The sequence below is a fragment of the Schistocerca cancellata genome, chromosome 10, assembly GCF_023864275.1.
Source record: "Schistocerca cancellata isolate TAMUIC-IGC-003103 chromosome 10, iqSchCanc2.1, whole genome shotgun sequence".
In the NCBI taxonomy this organism is placed as follows: domain Eukaryota; kingdom Metazoa; phylum Arthropoda; class Insecta; order Orthoptera; family Acrididae; genus Schistocerca; species Schistocerca cancellata.
Genome location: NC_064635.1, coordinates 202,534,691 through 202,554,562, shown reverse-complemented (window position 1 = coordinate 202,554,562; position 19,872 = coordinate 202,534,691). Strand labels below are relative to the sequence as shown.

The window sequence follows — 19,872 nt, the reverse complement described above, 5'->3', positions numbered from 1 at the left end:
ATCTTCTTTAAACTTCTGCAACCACCGCTGGATGCTGCTGCGATCCACTGTGTCCTCCCCATAAACAGGGAGCAGCTTCCTGAGAATCTATGTGGCAGAGTCATCACCGGTCTTGAAGAGGAACTCCATCACCGACCGTTGTCGCAACCTGACTTCTACTTCACGGTCCATTATGGCTCACCTGTAAATAAAAGAAAATACTTTTATATAGCAGCTTATAGCTAAATGTTCCAAGTATGTTCTCAAAAAATTTCATTCTCCTCCGGAAAAAAAAAAAAATTGAGACGACCGTGCAAAACTTCTTGAACGCCCGTTCTACTTACCTGGTATGTCCAGTTCTTGGCGAGAAAAATAAATTGTATCTACTTGCAGCTATATCAATGTCTTGAGTTTTACAGTTGGGCGTTCTTTTGGTACTCTAATAAATAATAAGACGTATGCAAAAAATATGATTAAATGCTCATTTCATAATCTTCGAAGAGACTTCACTAACTTGTCACAAAACGAAGACAGGTTTAACATGTGCATACTTACAGATGCAATGTTTTAACTGCTCCTACCGTGAAGCAAACGTGTGCTACTCTGTTCCTGCACTACAAATTGGGAGCCACAGCTACCGAAGTATTTGCTTATTCTTAAGAATTAAAAGTAATTCAAATATTGTTGACACTAAAATTTTAACTAAATTACAATTACGAAAAGTAATTACATTATCGCTGGAACGCAAAATGGCGCTCTTAATAAAGTGTAAGCAGAGACTTTCTACTAAAGGGTTGAGGGGTTCAAAGGCAAAGGGGTATAATTACATTTCCCGTAGTTTCGAGAAACTGAAATTAAACTTCACAAGGATTCAGGATTTTGTTGAGATTGAGAAACGAAATTTCAAATTTTTTGTGTGTATTAGACATAAAAGTACTTGTAGCATATTCTGTTCACATCTTGAAATAATATGTTTATATAACTGATCAGTTTTATATCACAATTCGTTGAAGTTTTTGCTTCTAGAATATTGTGAATTAAGAAGAATGTGATTTATGTTTGCCCCGTAGTGCTTTATTATTGGCTATTGTAAATTACTTATTACAAAATTGCTGTTTACAGTTATAATAAAATATTTGCGCAATGCTACATGAACATCATGCCCTTTGTGACTTATGATGGTGAAAGAAAATGAGAACGGTTGCTGTTTAATGCATTATCCGATTATTGAAAGTATTTCGCTCCACCTGGGTCACTTCCCTCTTCTCATGTGTCATAAAAAACTTACTTAGATAATATACAACATAAAAAATCAGTACAAATCTACGTGAACGTAACATCTTGTAACTACTGTACTTTCCTTTTCGTTGATCATGGAGCAGCACAGAGTGATATTTCACATGCATCTCTTCGTCACAAAATTTTACATGCCTTACCATGCTCTAGGCGCACTTATCTCATTTGTTGTACCTCTTTGCCTCTAACTCCCTCACTTAGTTTCAGTTTTGCAACTCAAGTGTTTTTAACAGATTTTAGTCCAATACGTAATTATGTAACATTTTACTCACATTTGGGTCTGAATTTCATATTGTGCTAGTTCATAATATACGTTTAAATCTCCATGGAATTACGAAATACTGTATTAGAAATGGCAAACAAAAATTCATTACATAATATTAGTTAATAACTACGTTAACTCTAGCGATACCGACGCATTTTTCATAACGCGCGTTACCAAGGGGGATGGTACTTTACGTCCACACTAAAAAAAAAATTAAGAATGCGAATTTCCTTAGTTGGTGGTCACGTTTACTCAATACATACTTTTGAAAGGGAAGTTGATTTGTCAGTAAGGTCCTGAACCTGAAATTATGGAATATGATGTTCACTGGGGAAAATGTCATCTACTGCTGAGATATAAATATTTGGGTTACGTGTAACTGAAAAATTTAAAATATTTTTGGCATCAGGTAGAAGAATTCGTTAAAACAATAATTTTTTTCAAAGTTTTAAAATATCAAATAACTGACTAGATTACAATACTTTCAAAAGGTGTTCGCAAAGTAACTCCCCCGCCTCTCCCTTGGTTTTGCGATCGTTAATTATGCTTGCGTATAACATAATTAGTAGATTGAGTGGAAAACAAAAGTTGCTAAATTAAGCATTTCCATTCGTGGTACATAGTAGATCAGCTTGTTGAATAAAAATATTGTATCGTTTCTTCCATGCTGCATCTCGATTTGTTACGTTACAAGATGAACGTTTTCAATGGGCGAAATAACGCAAAAACAGTATAGTAACTTATTGGAAGCCTGTGCTTTCTTCGGACGTATCACGCACGAACAGTGTTCTCTTTTAAGTGGCGCGGTTGGGGGGGTTAATATTTTTCCAAGTAGCGTACATGTCCGAGCATGCTTCCCAACAGTATGGAGGACGTAGTCCGTGAGTAAGGAGAGTTGAAGGACAGTGCTACAGACATTTGAGTGACCGGGGATATGACGGAATGCTGAAGACTGCAGATAGAAGAATTTCGTCCGAGGCTGCTAGGGAAAGCACTCTCGTTACTGCGGCGACATTCCTCTGTAGACTACCCAGGCGACGAAGCGACTTTCTGGGGGCGCTAGAGCGGCGAGGTGACAGCAGACACCGTCTCATTATGTCGCACTGACAGATACGCCGCGCGGGGACAACATAACAACGGGACCGGCGCGGCGGTGTCGTCACAGCAGCGGTCCGCCCACCGCGATAACACCGGCTGTACGGGGAAACGGAGCGCTGCTCGCGTGACTCAGCACCGCACACGGTGCCTGGAAAGCTTCCCGCTTTACGGCGGCTCGCGGCCCACGCACCGTGCGTCTCCGCAGACAGAGGCAGCCGCCACGACCTCAGCTGGCGTCTTACAACACCCAGGTATGCTACACGAAATCTGATTTATTCATAAGCGACGTTTCGTAGTCAGTGCAAGCGGATGAAGAAGCAGACTCCGTCTTCTTAAATTTGCGAAAGGCGTTTGTCGATTTCCGACCCGAGGTAAGATCGTGGGGAGTATCGTCGCAATTACAGGTAGCACACCGCGCCTTGTGCACGTCCACCGCGGCGCTCGGGGGCCACAGCACCTTAAGGTGGGCTTATAAGAGCCCGAAACCGGTTGTGTGATAATAAAAGAACTTTACAACTGAAGCGGCATTTTCAACGTCTGGTATTATTGTATTGAATTGTATGTTAACCGGGGACCTAGAAACGACGGAGAGGCTCCGTCCCCGCCGCTGCCGCAGTGGTCCACAACCCCACGACGACTACCGTAGTCCACTTCACCCCTCCGCCGCCCCACACCGAACCCAGGGTTATTGTGCGGTTCGGCCCCCGGTGGACCCCCCAGGGAACGTCTCACACCAGACGAGTGTAACACCTATGTTTGCGTGGTAGAGTAATGGTGGTGTACGCGTACGTGGAGAACTTGTTTGCGCAGCAACCGCCGACATAGTGTAACTGAGCCGGTATAAAGGGAACCGGCCCGCATTCGCCGAGGCAGATGGAAAACCGCCTAAAAACCATCCACAGACTGGCCGGTTCACCGGACCTCGACACAAATCCGCCGGGCGGATTCGTGCCGGGGACCAGGCGCTCCTTCCCGCCCGGGAAGCCTCTGGTATTATGCTCAGTTGCGGATGTTCCTCCAACAGGACTGATACACAATAAAGTCGACTCACCCATCTGGAATTGAATTATGCGGCCAGCTGTGGATCAGAATCTCTTCGCAACTGCCATTAAGCGCACATAAAAACCTGTGGAACTGCTACAATCAACAAACGAACAACGGTATTAATCCTTTTTATCAACAGTGAAATTAGTGCTGATGGCTGTCGGAGGCCATCTTCGTTGCTGCCGTTGACCCTTTGCAGCCGTGTAAGTTCTCTGCCAGTTCACATTAACAGCGGCGTTCTCACAGTTTCTCCGTCCGTTTTTTCTTACATTTTCAACAAATTTTATGCAAAAGTCATACATCCGAAACCGAAATACATAATCGAATTATCATATTAACATATCGTGAACCACTTACTGTTAATCTGTAATAAAGACGGTTCGACTGTTTCCTACATGACACCTGGCATCCAACCTTGATCTCACAAACCGCTGTGTGCATGCAAGCGCATCGCTCTCCGCGACGACCTTTTAAAGTTTCCGACAAAAATCAAGTGAAAAATCCCTGGTTCTCTATGCATGCCAATAGGCCGTTCTTAATTATAATTAGCGCCAGACTTACGTTAATTATTCTGAACGAATGAAACATTCCCGTTTGTAAACAGCTTCAAACGTGTCTCAAAAACAACTAAACTCGCGGCGGTACTTCATTTTGTTGGTTTTCAAAATATTTCGCTCGCAATGATTTTTTTGAAAATTGCACTACCTGTCCTGTATTCAAGCTTCTGAAAACAACGTTCTTGTGCAGTTGTGTCAATACTCAGCTAGTAAAAGTTTTGAATTCCCATATCATGTCGCTCTCAGCAGTACTGTATCTCCAGACACGTCAACAATCTTACCTTAATTTCAGTTACGGCTGGTGTCACCTACGTCATTGAAATAGGAAAAATTTTGCGCGTCAGAAAATGTTTCCTTCTTAGCACTGCATTTCTCTAAAACTATTACAGTCCCCCAGATAACATATTGGTGTATACACAAAATGAAATATATTTAAAGTACCGTAAGCGGATAATGTCATCTGGCTGAACAATAGTCGTTAGTCTCAGAATAAAGAGAAACTGATCAAAATATGTTGACAAACATACGATTGAATAGAAGTAAGAGGCTACAATGTTGCTACATCGTCTGGCGGCTACCGCTCGGTCATAGGCGACACACATACGCGCCACGCCATTTCACAAAATATGCTTTTAACGTGTAACGCAGAACTGTGCTGGAAGTGACCACCGCGGGATATGACGGAAATGCGAGATACTGTGTCGACAGTGATTTTAAGTGAGCAGTGCCCGAACTGCGTTTTGTAGTCCTGAATTTAAACTCATGTCCGAAGCTAACCACAACCTCGTCATGCGGAATGCATCCAAGAAAACGGCGGCCAACAATCTGCGGCAGAATTTAAATTACGATCGCTTTATTCACGGCCATTAAGGAAACTCAATACGGGAAAATTTCAATTTCAGAGCTAAAAGCAATGTGTAACTTCTCGCTAACATTGGTTACCTGAAACTATTCTCATCCTGGCTACACGAGCTGCTGCGTTATCAACTGATGAGCTACCCTATTTCGCAGTTGGTTACAGTTTATAGGCGACGCAGGAAGATCACAAACGAAGAAACACTTACAGGAAGAAAGATATGAGCAAATAAAGTCAGTACGATGATGAAAATGACGCGGAAGAGTATTTGAAATAAAAAATGCATTTACACCAATTAATTGAATGAAATTAATAAGCTCTTTTGGTTAGATCTAGGAATAAAAAATAATTTCGCTACATTTGACGAGATTCGAACCTACGACCTTCGGCATTTGAGGTTTGTACGCTACCCTATGCTCTAATCCACCACGCTGAATTAAGCAGTTATATTTATAACTCCTGCCACCTAGTCGCAACGATGATGCGCAGCCTTCAACAATTCAGATTCACGCAATTTAGAGCGAAGCTTATCCTAATGTAAGCCGATCTCTGTGTTTATGATAACTGAATCGCGCCTTGCGCGGAAGTATCCAGGAATGTTTGGTAGTGCTGCGTATGAAACGTGTGTACTTCATAACCATTGTTGTGTGAGTATGTTTTTGGTGTGCTTATCATGTGCGATGAAAAATAAAATAAAAGTTCCAGACCCATGTATCGCGATCGAAACACATCAAGAAAGAATGCCGAACAAGGAATTAGAAGTTGTTGTTGTGGTCTTCAGTCCTGAGACTGGTTTGATGCAGCTGTCCATGCTACTCTATCCTGTGCAAGCTCCTTCATCTCCAAGTACCTAGTTTCTGAATCTGCTTAGTGTATTCATCTCTTGCTCTCCCTCTACGATTTTTACCCTCCAAGCTGCCCTCCAGTACTAAATTGGTGATCCCTTGATGCCTCAGAACATGTCCTACCAACCGATCCCTTCTTCTAGTCAAGTTGTGCCACAAACTCCTCTTATCCTCAATTCTATTCAATACCTCCTCATTAGTTATGTGATCTACCCATCTAATCTTCAGCATTCTTCTGTAGCACCACATTTCGAAAGCTTCTATTCTCTTCTTGTGTAGCCTACGAGGTGCATTCAAGTTCTAAGGCCTCCGATTTTTTTCCTCCGGACTGGAAAGAGATAGAAACATGCGCATTGTTTTAAAATGAGGCCGCATTCATTGTCAATACGTCCCAGAGATGGCAGCACCGTACGGCAGATGGAATTTTACCGCCAGCGGCGAGAATGTGAACTGTTTTAAATACTTAAAATGGCGACGTTTTCCTTACTTGAACAGCATGCAATCATTCGTTTTCTGAATTTGCGTGGTGTGAAACCAATTGAAATTCATCGACAGTTGAAGGAGACATGTGGTGATGGAATTATGGATGTGTCAAAAGTGCGTTCGTGGGTGCGACAGTTTAATGAAGGCAGAACATCGTGTGACATCAAAACCGAAACAACCTCGGGCTCGCACAAGCCGGTCTGACGACATGATCGAGAAAGTGGAGAGAATTGTTTTGGGAAATCGCCGAATGACTGTTGAACAGATTGCCTCCAGAGTTGGCATTTCTGTGGGTTCTGTGCACACAATCCTGCATGACGACCTGAAAATGCGAAAAGTGTCATCCAGGAGGGTGCCACGAATGCTGACCACATGGCTGTCCATGTGGCATGTTGCCAAGCATTGTTGACGCGCAACGACAGCATGAATGGGACTTTCTTTTCGTCGGTTGTGACAATGGATGAGACGTGGATGCCATTTTTCAATCCAGAAACAAAGCGCCAGTCAGCTCAATGGAAGCACACAGATTCAGCGCCACCAAAAAAATTTCGGGTAACCGCCAGTTCTGAAAAAATGATGGTGTCCATGTTCTGGGACAGCGAGGGCGTAATCCTTACCCATTGCGTTCCGAAGGGCACTACGGTAACAGTTGCATCCTACGAAAATGTTTTGAAGGATAAATTCCTTCCTGCACTGCAACAAAAACGTCCGGGAAGGGCTATGCGTGTGCTGTTTCACCAATACAACGCACCCGCACATCGAGCTAACGTTACGCAACAGTTTCTTCGTGATAACAACTTTGAAGTGATTCCTCATGCTCCCTACTCACCTGACCTGGCTCCTAGTGACTTTTGGCTTTTTCCAACAATAAAAGACACTCTCCGTGGCCGCACATTCACCAGCCGTGCTGCTATTGCCTCAGCGATTTTCCAGTGGTCAAAACAGACTCCTAAAGAAGCCTTCGCCGCTGCCATGGAATCATGGCGTCAGCGTTGTGAAAAATGTGTACGTCTGCAGGGCGATTACGTCGAGAAGTAACGCCAGTTTCATAGATTTCGGGTGAGTAGTTAATTAGAAAAAAAATCGGAGGCCTTAGAACTTGAATGCACCTCGTATTTATCGTCCATGTTTCAATTCCATACATGGCTACACTCCATACAAATACTTTCAGAAACGACTTCCTTACACTTAAATGAATACTCGATGTTAACAAATTTCACTTCTTCAGAAACGCTTTCCTTGCCATTGCCAGTCTACATTTTATATCCTCTCTACTTCGACCATCATCAGTTGTTTTGCTCCCCAAATAGCAAAACTCCTTTACTACTTTAAGTGTCTCATATCCTAATCTAATTCTCTCAGCATCACCCGACTTAATTCTACTACTTTCCATTATCCTCGTTTTGCTTTTGTTGATGTTCATCTTATACCCTCCTTTCAAGACACTGTCCATCCCGTTCAACTGCCCTTCCAAGTCCTTTGCTGTCTCTGACAGAATTACAATGTCATCGGCGAACCTCAAAGTTTTTATTTCTTCTCCATGGATTTTAATACCTACTCCGAACTTTTCTTTTGTTTCCTTTATTACTTGCTCAATATACAGATTGAATAACATCGGGGATAGGCCACAATGCTGTCTCACTCCCTTCCGAACCACTGCTTCCCTTTCATGTCCCTCGACTCTTATAACTGCCATCTGATTTCTGTACAAATTGTAAATAGCTTTTCGCTCCCTGTATTTTACCCCTGCCACCTTCAGAATTTGAAAGAGAGTATTCCAGTCAACATTGTCAAAAGCTTTCTCTAAGTCTACAAATGCTAGAAGCGTAGGTTTGCGTTTCCTTAATCTTTCTTCTAGGGTAAGTCGTAGGGTCAGTATTGTAAACGGACCAATTGTTGTAGCTGTTTGGCAGCGGCGAATGGTTCGGGCGTGACGTTGAACGTTTTGATTGGAGGAAACCAGCTCCAACGCGTGAAGAGTCAGCTATCAAGTAATTTTAATTGGTTTCAATGGGAAAACACCGCTTCATTCAGAATCATAGCCAGTGAAACTATGGGTGTCGTTGCTCGTTGAGACGTATATAATTAAGTCTTCGAAGCACTGGAAAATGGAAATGTCGTGTGACTATGACCTCCGGTCGGGTAGACCATTCGCCGGGTGCAAGTCTTTCGATTTGACGCCACTTCGGTGACTTGCGCGTCGATGGGGATGAACTGTTGTAATACAACTTCACCGTTCCTTGATACCCCTATTTTGCGTTTCACTAATTTTTGCTAATCTTCTGGTGTCACTTTTTCAATTTCCTCCTTCAAAAGGCGTTCCGTTTCAATAAAAAAAAACTTTTTTATTCTATGTAACAAGGTGTCGTTTGACCTTAGCCCAAATTTGTTCTATTTTGTTGAAGTGGTAGAGGTAAGTAGACAGTTTGAGCACTTTATGCTAGTAGTTTTTGATACTTTGTCTTAAGTTGCGAATCAAGTTCTAATAATTCTACCCTTTACAAGTTACTGTCAACCGGTATGTTACCTTTCTCCGCCTAGATAACAATGTCCTTTTTTTCATCTTGCCTTTGTGGCCTCTTGTCTTGTGTAACCGAATGATGTGGAGTGTTATCCGTCACAGAGTTCTTCGCTGTTTCGAGGCACAGAGTCTTCAAACCATTTCACACAAGTATTGTGGTTCATCTCTTCGTGGTAGTCGGGGTGTTTTTTAAAATGAATGACGGTAGACATTTTGGGAATGAAACCCTCTGAAATTCTAGCATGCGCCACAATTTTCTCTTCCCTCAGCCGAAAGGAGCTGGCGGCAGCTGCCATACAACCGCGGATAGGCCTTTATTAAGCTGTGTCCCGTATTCGTCCCATGGTCCACCAGGCCAAACGATATGCGTGCTAATTCGCTCAGAAAGAGGCAGCGCACACTGAAATATCTTGGCGTTCCATTAATAGCTTGCGACCACAAATAGATTTATAGCGGAATTCTAATTCCTTCACAACTCGTAGCGAGGACGATTTACTACTCTGAAGCCGTTCCGCTGGAAGAAGGGTGGTATGTAATTCCTATAGCACTACGTCTCCGAAGCTTCGATTGTCTTATTTTCAGTTTTTTTTTACCAACAATTATGCTATATTGAGGTTACCTAAGGTACAGCATTGTTCGATGAACGATTTCTATGCGCCTGCAGTCTTTGTGTAGCGTTGATATTCGGGATTCCTTCAAATCATTCTTGCTCTAGTGCGGAACGAAACAATTACGATGCTAATGTGTTTGCACATGATGTTTACAAGGGCGACAAACAGATAATTTGAACATTTGATGATGCCGGTTCTCTCTCTCTCTTTCTCTCTGCGTGCGCATGTATGTGCGTATGTTTGAGTGCGTGCGTGCGTGCCCGTCTATTTCTCTTTACCGAACATATGTTTACATCACAGTGCTTAAAAGCATATCAATTTAAACAGTTTTTTTCTTTAAATGGTTGTTCAGGCTCAGCAACTGGTTTTAATAGGTTTTTGAAACACAGTGATTGAAAAATCTTTTCGCAGGTATTTCTCAGAAATTACAAAAATGTGGTGAAGGCGCTTTGAGTGTGGTCCATTGTTTTCGAGGATTAGTTTTAAAGTACTTTTAGTCATTATGTGCTCGTTTCATGTTGTGTACTCCAATGGATGAGCGCCCTGAGCTATGGGCCGACGTGAACGGAATTTTATTCACGTATTATACTGCCCGTTCGCGATGTAACATCAAAATCACAGATTTTATTTTTGGCTTTCGGGCCGTAGACTATACAGCCGTCTTGATGTGTACATGTTTTCCACATAAAACTGTCCGTGTTGTGCAATTTATCACGTATCTTGATAACTTCAAGAATTTAAAAGTATCAGACAGCGTAAAGAACGCAGTGAAGAAAATTAAAATAATCAGTTGTTCGGTAAGCATAACGAAATGCACTTTATATATATTTCTAACCATTTAAACAAAGCTAAGATATCCAGTTATTCAGTGTCATAACAAAATGCCGTCTGTGTAAAAAAATCCCGACATTTGACAGCGTTAAACAAAATAGAATAGTTGACCAGGCACTGAATAGATATGCACCCAGTAGAACAGTTCATAATGGGGGGGGGGGGGACCTCCACGGTATCCGGTCACTGTAAAGGAACTTCTAAAGAAACAGAGATTACTGCATAACAGATGTAAAATAAAGCGTAGGGCTACAGATAGAAAAACGCTGGATGAAACGCGTTTGGCTGTCAAGAGAGCAATGCGTGATGCTTTCAATGACTACCGTAGCAGAATACTGTCAAGTGATCTTTCGCAGAATCCAAAGAAATTCTGGTCGTATGTAAAGGCTGTTAGTGGCATCAAGGTTAGTGTCCAATGCCTAGCGAATGAGACGGGAATTGAAATTCAGGGTAGCTAAGCAAAAGCTGAAATGCTTAACTCCGTTTTCAAATGTTCCTTTACAAAGGAAAACCCTGGACAATTTAATCCTCGTACCACTGAAAAGAGGAATCAAACAAGTATAAGTGTCAATGGTGTTGGGAAACACATGAAATCGTTAAAATTGAATAAAGCTCGAGGGGTCGGTGGAATCCCTGTCAGATTTTATACTGAATTTGCGGCTGAGTTAGCCCCTCTTCCAACTATAACTTGTCGTAGACCCCTCGTACAAAAAACCGTGCCCAGTTCTTGCAAAAATGCACAGGCCACAACTGTCTACAGGAACGGTAGTAGAAGTGATCCACAAAACCAGCGTCCAATATCTTAGAACATATACTGAGTTCAAACATGTGGAGGTGTCTCGGACAGAGTGACCTCTTCAGTACCAGCGATCATGTGAAACCCAACTTGCACTTTTCTCACATGACATACTGGAAGCTGTCGATCAAGGCAGCCGGGTAAATGCGGTAGTTCTTCATTTCAGAAAAACATCTGTCTCAGTACCGCACCTACGCTTATTCTCAAAAGTACAATCTTATGGGGTTTCGGGATATCAAGAGCAATTCGTGTCTGGATTGAGGAGTTTTTGGTAGGGAGGACATAGCATGTTATCGAGGATGGAGAGTCATCGTCAGATGTAGAAGTAATTTCGGGTGTACCTCAGGGAAGTGTGTTGGGACCCTTGCTCTTCATGTTGTATGTTAATGATTTTGCAGACTATATTAATAAAGCTGCATCAATATTCAGATCTTGATAAGATTTCAGCGTGGTGCAGACATTGGCAACTTGCTCTAAATTTTCATAAATTTTAATTTTGCACGTCGCAAAACGAAAAAACCTAATGTCCTATGACTGTGATATTGATGAGTGACTGTTTGAATCGGCCAACTCATACAAATACCTCGATGTAGCACTTTGTAGAGGTATGCAGGGGAATGGTCACATAGGTTAAATCGGGGATAAAGCAGATGGTAGACTTCGGTTTGCTTCTAGAATACTGGTTGAAGTGCAATCGGTTTACAAAGGAGATTGCTTACAAATCACTCGCGCGACCAGTTCTGGAATATTGCTCAAGTGTGTGGGAACCATAGCAAATAGGGCTAACAGGGGATATTGAATGTATACAATTAAGGGCAGCACGAATGCTCACAGGTTTGGTTCTTGTGGGGAGAGTATCACAGAGATGCTAACGGAACTGAACTGGCAGGCTCTTGAAGACAGGAGTGAACTATACCGAGAGTGCTCATATCAAAATTTCAAGAACCGGTTTTAAATGATGACTGGGAATGTAGTGAGGATAAGATCCATATCACTCATACAGGGATTGTGAGGATAAGATCAGAATAATCACTGCAAGCGGAGAGGCTCAAACAATCATTCCTCCCGCGCTACATACAGGCACCGCGCGACCGCTACGGTCGCAGGTTCGAATCCTGCGTCGGGCATGGATGTGTGTGATGTCCTTAGGTTAGTTAGGTTTAAGTAGTTCTTAAGTTCTAGGGGACTCGTGACCTCAGAAGTTAAGTCCCATAGTGCTCAGAGCCATTTGAACCTTACCTTTGGGATTATTCTCGTATACATACAAAAAGACACACAAAGAAGGAATCATCAGAATGGGACGGAAATCGACGGATATGACGTACATGTAGAGAAATACGAATGATTTTATTGTCAGAAAAATTAGATAATTTATTCATGAGAAATATCTTCACAAATTGAGCTAGTCAGTGACGCGTTGGTATAGCTTTGGCCGTTATGCAAGCATTTATTCGGCTTGGCACTGATTGACAGAGTCTGTGAATGTTCTACTGGCGGACTGGCACGTTAAATCGTCAAAACGCCGAGGTGGTTGGAGGGCCCTGCCCATAAACTACAAACGTTCTCAGTTGGGGAGAGATCCGGCGACACTGCTGGCCAGTGTAGTGTTTAGCAAGCGCGAAGACAAGCAATAGATACTCTAGCCGTGTACGGGCGGGCATTATCATGCTGAAATGTAATCCCAGGATGACTTGACTTGATGGGCAACAAAATGGGGCGTAGAATATCGCCGATACACCGCAGTACTGTGATGGCGCCGCGGATGAGAACCAAAGGGGTCCTGTTGTGAAGTGAAGATTGTGACCATCACTACTGTCTGTCGGGCCGTATGGCCGGTGGCAGTGAGGGTGGCTTCCCAATGCTGTGTCTGGCGTCTCTAGACACGTCTTCGCTGGTCGTCAGGACCTGGAATCTCGTTTATTGCAGTAGAAATATCTTTAGTGATGAGTCCCGCTTCCAATTCAGTAAAACCCTACGGTAATTCCTTCGTGGTTCGTAGTATTTTTTGGTCTTGGAATGTATGTACAGAGTGGCAAAATTTCATTTCGGATGGAGGAGATAATGTGAGTTTATAGAGCGTAAGATGTGTTACTTTTCCAAGTACATGAACAATTAATTTTGTACATTGTTATACGTGAAATGTAAACCTGGATTCGATCCGTTTGCGGATCCGAAATAAATGCTTTACTATCAATCTTGGCTTTTTAAAGTTTTTCATCGGGTTTTATTATTCTGCAGATCGCCCCTATTCTCTCATAATGTCTGGAATATCGGAGAACAACAATGATTGCTAACCGATCAGCAATGTATTGGTAAATAATATCTGATTGCCCAACAGCTGTGTACATGATGGCAATGCTGGTACTACCTGCGAACTCGTGTACTCGCCCTCTTTTCTACGCTGGTATTTCCAATTTTTCTAAATTTATGTGGCCTTCCGAGTAGCAACTCGATGTAGCCATCAGTAACACATAGTTAATATGTACATAGAATTGAATAAAAGAACTCATTGTCAGAATGTGCATAGAATTAATAAAAGAATATATAAATGCATATTTACTAGTAGAGAAAGCTCTAACCTTCACAGCTGTCTCCACTATGTTGTTGCTACAGTTATATTAAAAGTTAGTTAAAATTGTGTTGAATTACAGTTCAGATCATTCCTGAAATATCTTCAGAAGCAAGACAGGAAAATAGAATATGTACATCATTAAAACCTACAGATTGTGCCCAGTACTCTTACGGAACCTAACAATCGCTTTATAAAGGCGAAAGTCTTTGGTACATAGTAACCCCGCCATTCGTTTCCTGAGAAGCGTTCCACATCTCTTGCCACTGTTGGTTTACGTGGCCCTAGACCTCACGTAAGTCTGTGTAAGGTACTTTCAGAGATCCAGGACAGGGCGTGAAGATGTCGCTTGCTTGGTTAATGCATCAATTTCCTCGTTAAGTAGGATACCTACGTGGGAAGGCACCCCACAGCAAATGGATTGTCCGCCCCATCCGTGTGCTGCGAACGTACAGGGTTATTCTAAATGATGGATCCATTTTCAGAAATTCGTATGTATTCAAGAACAAATCCAAAATGAGTAAGCTTTATACCAATGGAAAGTGGAAGTTTCGAAGTTTTTGGCGGGGGGCCGGCGGTGATGGTTTCATAAGCGCGGGTATTCCGTTTCATTGTCAGTTGTGAGTGAGATGGCGACTGTGAAGCACAAAGTTTTCTGTGTTCTTGAGTCCACGAAAAGTGAGTCACAAATTGCAGTGCAGCGAGAATTTCGTACCAAATTCGGTATTCAACCACCAACTCGCAAAAGCATTAGCCGTTGGTTTAAGCAATTTAAACAGACTGGGTGTGTATGTGCAAACGAAAAAGCGCAGGCCGACCGCGTGTGTCAGAGGATTCAAGAAAGTCTTGTGCGCAGTCCCAGTTGGTTTACCAGTAGAGCCAGTCGAGAACTTGGAATACCCCAACCTAAAGTATGGAAAGTTCTGAAATGGCGTTTGCTGTATAAACCCTACCGATTACAACTTTTGCAGGCTCTCAGCCCCCAATGACAAAGGGAAACGTCTCCGATTTTGTGGTTATGTGCTAGCAAAGATGGAGGATGACATTTCTACAGCGTGTGATTTTTAACGATGAAGCGACGTTCCACCTTAGTAGAAATTCAACAGACACGATGTTCCCTTGTGGGGTTTGGAAAATGCACATTCTTCATTGCAACACGAAGGAGACGCACCGAAGACCAACACGTTCTGTGCCGTATCCCGTACATAGGTTTATGGGCCATTTTTCTTTGCGGAAAGAACTGTAAAGGGAATCACGTACCTGGACATGTTGGAACAATGGCTGTTCCCGCAAGTTGTGGAAGATCCCTAGGACTTCATTTTCGAACACCTTGGAGCTCCCCCCTTCCCTCCCCCCCTCCCCCCACCATTGCATCGCGATGTACGAGGCTTTTTGAATGACTCCCTTCCTCGGCGCTGGATCGGTCGCAGGGTACCTGAGGACCTGGCTCTGCACTTCTGGCCACCGAGACCTCCTGACCTCACACCCTGCCACTCTATCATATGGGGTTGTGTGGAGGAAGCTGTTTCCGTCCCGCCTCTACCAGCCACTCTGAATGATCTGCGGAACCGGACCGCTGCTGCCGTGCACTCAGTAACAGCAGATACGCTTTCGCGTGTGTGGGCCGAGTTTGGCAACCGCGTCGATGTTTGACGTGCAGCCAACGGTGGCCACATTGAACATTTATAAGGTTTATCACATTTCTATTTATTAAGTAATTATTAAAAACTAATTAATTAGAAATTATTACAGATTATTAAATTTATAAAATTGATGTCAAACATCATGAAAAAAAGACTTTGAAACTTCCTCTTTTCATTTGTATAAAGCTTGTTCATCTTGGATTTGTACTTGAATACATACGAAATTTTGAAAATGGGTCCATAATTTAGAATAACACTGTGTTCTGAAACCACTTCCAAGATATAGAGGTTAGTTGTTTTATTCCATCTCTTGAGATGAATACTTTGAAGGACGCTTTGAGAGTCATACACAGTTAATATCTCGGGGAAGGAAGTGTAAGAGAGAAATTTAAGAGCTTCCAGAAGTGTCACTGTCTCCGCCCTGAGGGCAGAGAAATGCACATCCAGTATACTACTCCTGCTGAATTTTCGATCCATCGGTACATACACAAAGAAAACCAGGCCACTGAGCCACAACGAGTTGACTGAACGCGCTGTTGAAATTAGCACTTTCCAAACAGATATTAAAATAATATACTGGAATATGACAGCTGAGTGTGTGAAGCTTGTAGTAGTCAAAAAGAGGCAAATGAGATGACCATCGTATAGAACATGTAAGATATGACCAAATGTCAAAGCTGGCACAAACGGCCAGAGGTACGAGGGTCACTCCAAAAGAAGTGCACACTATTTTTTTTAAATTAATCTTTTATTCTACATGTTTGAAAGTTTTACGGTGTGTAGATGCATCTTTTAGGAACAATATTTTCATTTCTCCACATAATTTCCATCCCTCTCAACTGCCTTATGCCATCTTGGAACCAGCGCCTGTATACCCACACGGTAAAATTCTGGACCAACCTGTTGGAACAACTGTTTGGCAGCGTGCACAAGGGAGTCATCATCTTCAAACCTTGTTCCACGAAGAGAGTCTTTCAGTTTCCCAAAGAGATGATATTCACATGGAGCCAGGTCAGGACTGTAATGCGGGTGTTTCAGTGTTGTCCATCCGAGTTTTGTGATCTTGTTTCTTTGTGGACCATTGTCAACATCCTGGGAACCCACCTGGCAAAAACCTTTTTTAACGCCAACAGTATCAGTATTCTGCAAACACTTCCTTCCCCTATACCAACGTAGCGTGACAATTCGTTCACTGTGATGCGTCTGTCAGCAGTCACCAATTCGTCAACTCCCTGCACACTGTCTGGAGTGTGTGCAGTACGAGGCCTGCTGCTTCGACGACAATCCTCAGTATTGCCGTGCCCGCTTTTATCACATAACCTGCTTGCCCACCGACTAACTGTACTGCGATCGACAGCAGCATCTCCATACACCTTTTTCAACCTCTTGTGGATGTTTCCACTGTTTCGTTTTCACAACACAGGAATTCTATGACAGCACGTTGCTTCTGACGAACGTCAAGTGTAGGAGCCATCTTGAAGACATGCTGTGACGGCGCCACTCACGGGAACAGGTTGAACTAAGTTTGAAAACAAGCGGAAAGAATGTGTCTATACACTGTAAAACTTTCACACATGCAGAATGTAAACTGTAGTTTTACAAAAATAGACTGCATTTCATTTGGAGTGACCCTCGTATATACCTTCTGTAGGAGGCAGTCCTTAGTCGGTAAATGGAGTCTCTACTGTGGTATGCAGAACTGTACGTGAAGGTAAGGCCTTCAATACAGAGTTTATACGATAACACTTGTCGTCTGTATCTCAAGGCCATCTCTCCTCCTTGCACAAAAAGTGGGCTTCGATCGCATGGATCTGGATTGAAGAGTATCTTGTTGGTAAGATGAACCTTTGGCGCATTGCGGTACAGCTGACAGCCATAGTCTAGCCGAGATCTAATAATTATAGTCCACTTGTACCCCACTTCAGACTCGTAGTTAAATGGCCAGAGGCGGAGACTGCCGGGTCGAGTCAAGTCGAGTCACTGAGTCTACGGCGACGGCGAGTTCGGAGATGACGTCACAGGACCCGCTGACGATTGTGAAGGGGTTTGCGGAGCTGATTTCTTTTCCAGTAGTGAGCGGACCGGCGTGACGGCTGGCCCATCGCGATCGGCAGCTCTCTCGCTGACGTGTGTTTGTGGGTGTCCGGCCCTAGACGTTATCTAGCTAGCGGCGGCGCGGGGCGGCGGTGGCAGACGCAGCTAAAGATAGGCGGCGGCCGAGTCCGCGGCTGGCCGAGGGAACCCAGCAGTGCGAGCCGGCCCGGCGCGCCGCTCCGACGTGCTGCGTCCGTCTCCGTGCGTGTCTGGTGCGTGGTGCGTGGTGCGTGGTGCGTAGTGCCAGCGTCACAGCGGCGGGCGGTTCGTGGCTGGCTGCTCGGTACTGCGTCTCGTGTTGTCTGCCCGCGGTACGACCGACTGGGAGCTAGCGAACATGGGGATGAGTAAGTTTAAATCGCGCGGTTATGCTAAACTTTAGACAACTCCCCCCCGGATTGCGTGAAGGAAGGGTCCACAAATTTTGTAAAAAACTGACAAATCCGGTTTTACCCGGGTATTCATTTTGCCAGTTTTGTAGTAGAAACGAAAGCAAAAAAATAACTGTGTTTGTAGTGTAATATCCCGAGCAGTTTCTACACGCTGGGCAGTTTCCACACGCTGGGCATGTCTGCAACGCGATTTTATAAACGTCTTTATTGCAACGGTTCTTCATAGCTCTATAGGTGGTTATTTTTTCGCTTACAGCTGTTTGTGCTTCGCAGTTGAGAGCTGTCAAAAGCGCTGCCAGGTCCTTAAGTTGACTTGAATGTAGGAGTGTTTTAATAGTAAACAATAAATGTATTAAAACTTGATGCATGATGCAGAATTTTTTCGCGCGTCGCAGTGTTTATGACGTAATACCGCTTGAAATTCGTGTCGTACAGTGGTAAATCTGTGTAGGTACATTCAGCGGCATTTGTGGATACTGTCTGCGAAATGTGTTGCGAATACAGTTAGAAGCAAATAAACAATAGATTTAAACGTGGGAGGCTTACCAGATTTTCATGCAGGTTATTCGCGGCTGGAACAGAGGAGGTGGGAGGGAGGTGGGTAACGGAATGTAGATGTGGATGTGAAGACAGATGATCATGTAACGGTCTTTATTGACGTGTCAACACCCCAGGAAAGCGAGTGTGTGAATTCGCCTATTAGTTTCATTTATGACATGACAGTGAAACAACTCTCATATATTTTCTAAATGATTTTGTACAGGCTTTGAGTGACATTTTCTTGTTTATTTAAATAATTCATCGCAGCTGCGGACCCTGTCGCACTTTAGATTGTGGACTCTCATGCATGTTGAACATTTGGGAGTTATTTTTTTGTGCCGCCATAAGGACAAGAAATCGACAAAATTCTGAGGTGTTGGCATGGCAACGAAGGTCCTCACATAACAGCAGAAAGCAGTAAGTTAAGAGCATAAAGTCTTTTCCTGATTACAAAAATTTATTTCTAAGGAATCGTGCTAGTTACAGCTATGCGGGTTGTTGCAGATGGTAGCTTAATTCGTAAAGATTTTTAAGGGCGCACTTCCACTCCGTTTGTTGTTGCCTGTAGGGCTTCTAGGCCATAGTTCCTCTCCACGTCTTTGTTAACATCTCTTCCGTTACCGCTCCTAGAGCATATCGTATTCGTACCATAAGACACTGCGCATCTGGAACTGATGAGCTGAACACTTCTTTCTTAATGCGAAGCCACAGAAAAAGTCAAGAGAAATTATGTCTGATGGACGTGGTGACCATAATGTTTTGTGCGTTCTGTATCGATCAATCTGCCAGGGAAGGTTTCATCCAAGAATTGGCGAAAAACTAACACCCGGTATAGCGTTGCACCATCTTGTTAAACACTGTCCGTGGTTGAAATTCCTGTAACGGAGGCGCTTTGTAAAATTCCATGTCCAAACAAACTGTTTCGTAATGGTAGGCTCAGTGAAAAACAGCCGTGCAATAATTGTGTTGTGCATTAAGTCGGGCGGTTCCTTATTGCTGTACCACGGTAAGTGGGTTCTCCCACCCAAGGATCCAGACATTACGCTTGTTTACAATCCCGGAAATGTGAAAAAGCGCTTCTTCAGAAGAAACAAACTTTACTGAGGTACATCACTTAAAACTTACGGACTAATAGACCGTGGTCGACGTATAAAACTTTCTCCTAACGTTTCCTCTGTGACTGCGAGAGACATCTCCAGAGGTAAAGTGGCGAACTGCAACCAGAACTCGTTTTTTTTCTCCCTTATTGTCATTTCCATTCCCCATCAGGGGCGGGCTGGCAGCAGCATAAGCGCTGCTCTTCAGCCGAGAGACAACCAGAACTCGAGGGAGCGCCGATTATATGGGCAGTCTAGAGCGCACCTCAGTCCGTCACGTGACGTCGGCTTCGGGATTATCTCTGGTAATGCCAACATTCTCGATTGAAAGTGATCGATCGTTATTCTTATGTTG

General features: G+C 43.4%; 1 protein-coding gene across 1 annotated transcript in view; it reads left to right on the top strand.

Moving 5' to 3' along the window:
* Positions 1-17,839, top strand: part of LOC126106265 (uncharacterized) — a 1,253,536-nt gene extending 1,235,697 nt beyond the window's left edge. The window contains exon 7 of the mRNA XM_049912489.1: positions 17,548-17,839. Within this exon, the coding sequence (XP_049768446.1) occupies positions 17,548-17,839 (292 nt within the window). The remainder of the gene's footprint in view (positions 1-17,547) is intronic.
* Positions 17,840-19,872: the final 2,033 nt, after the last annotated feature.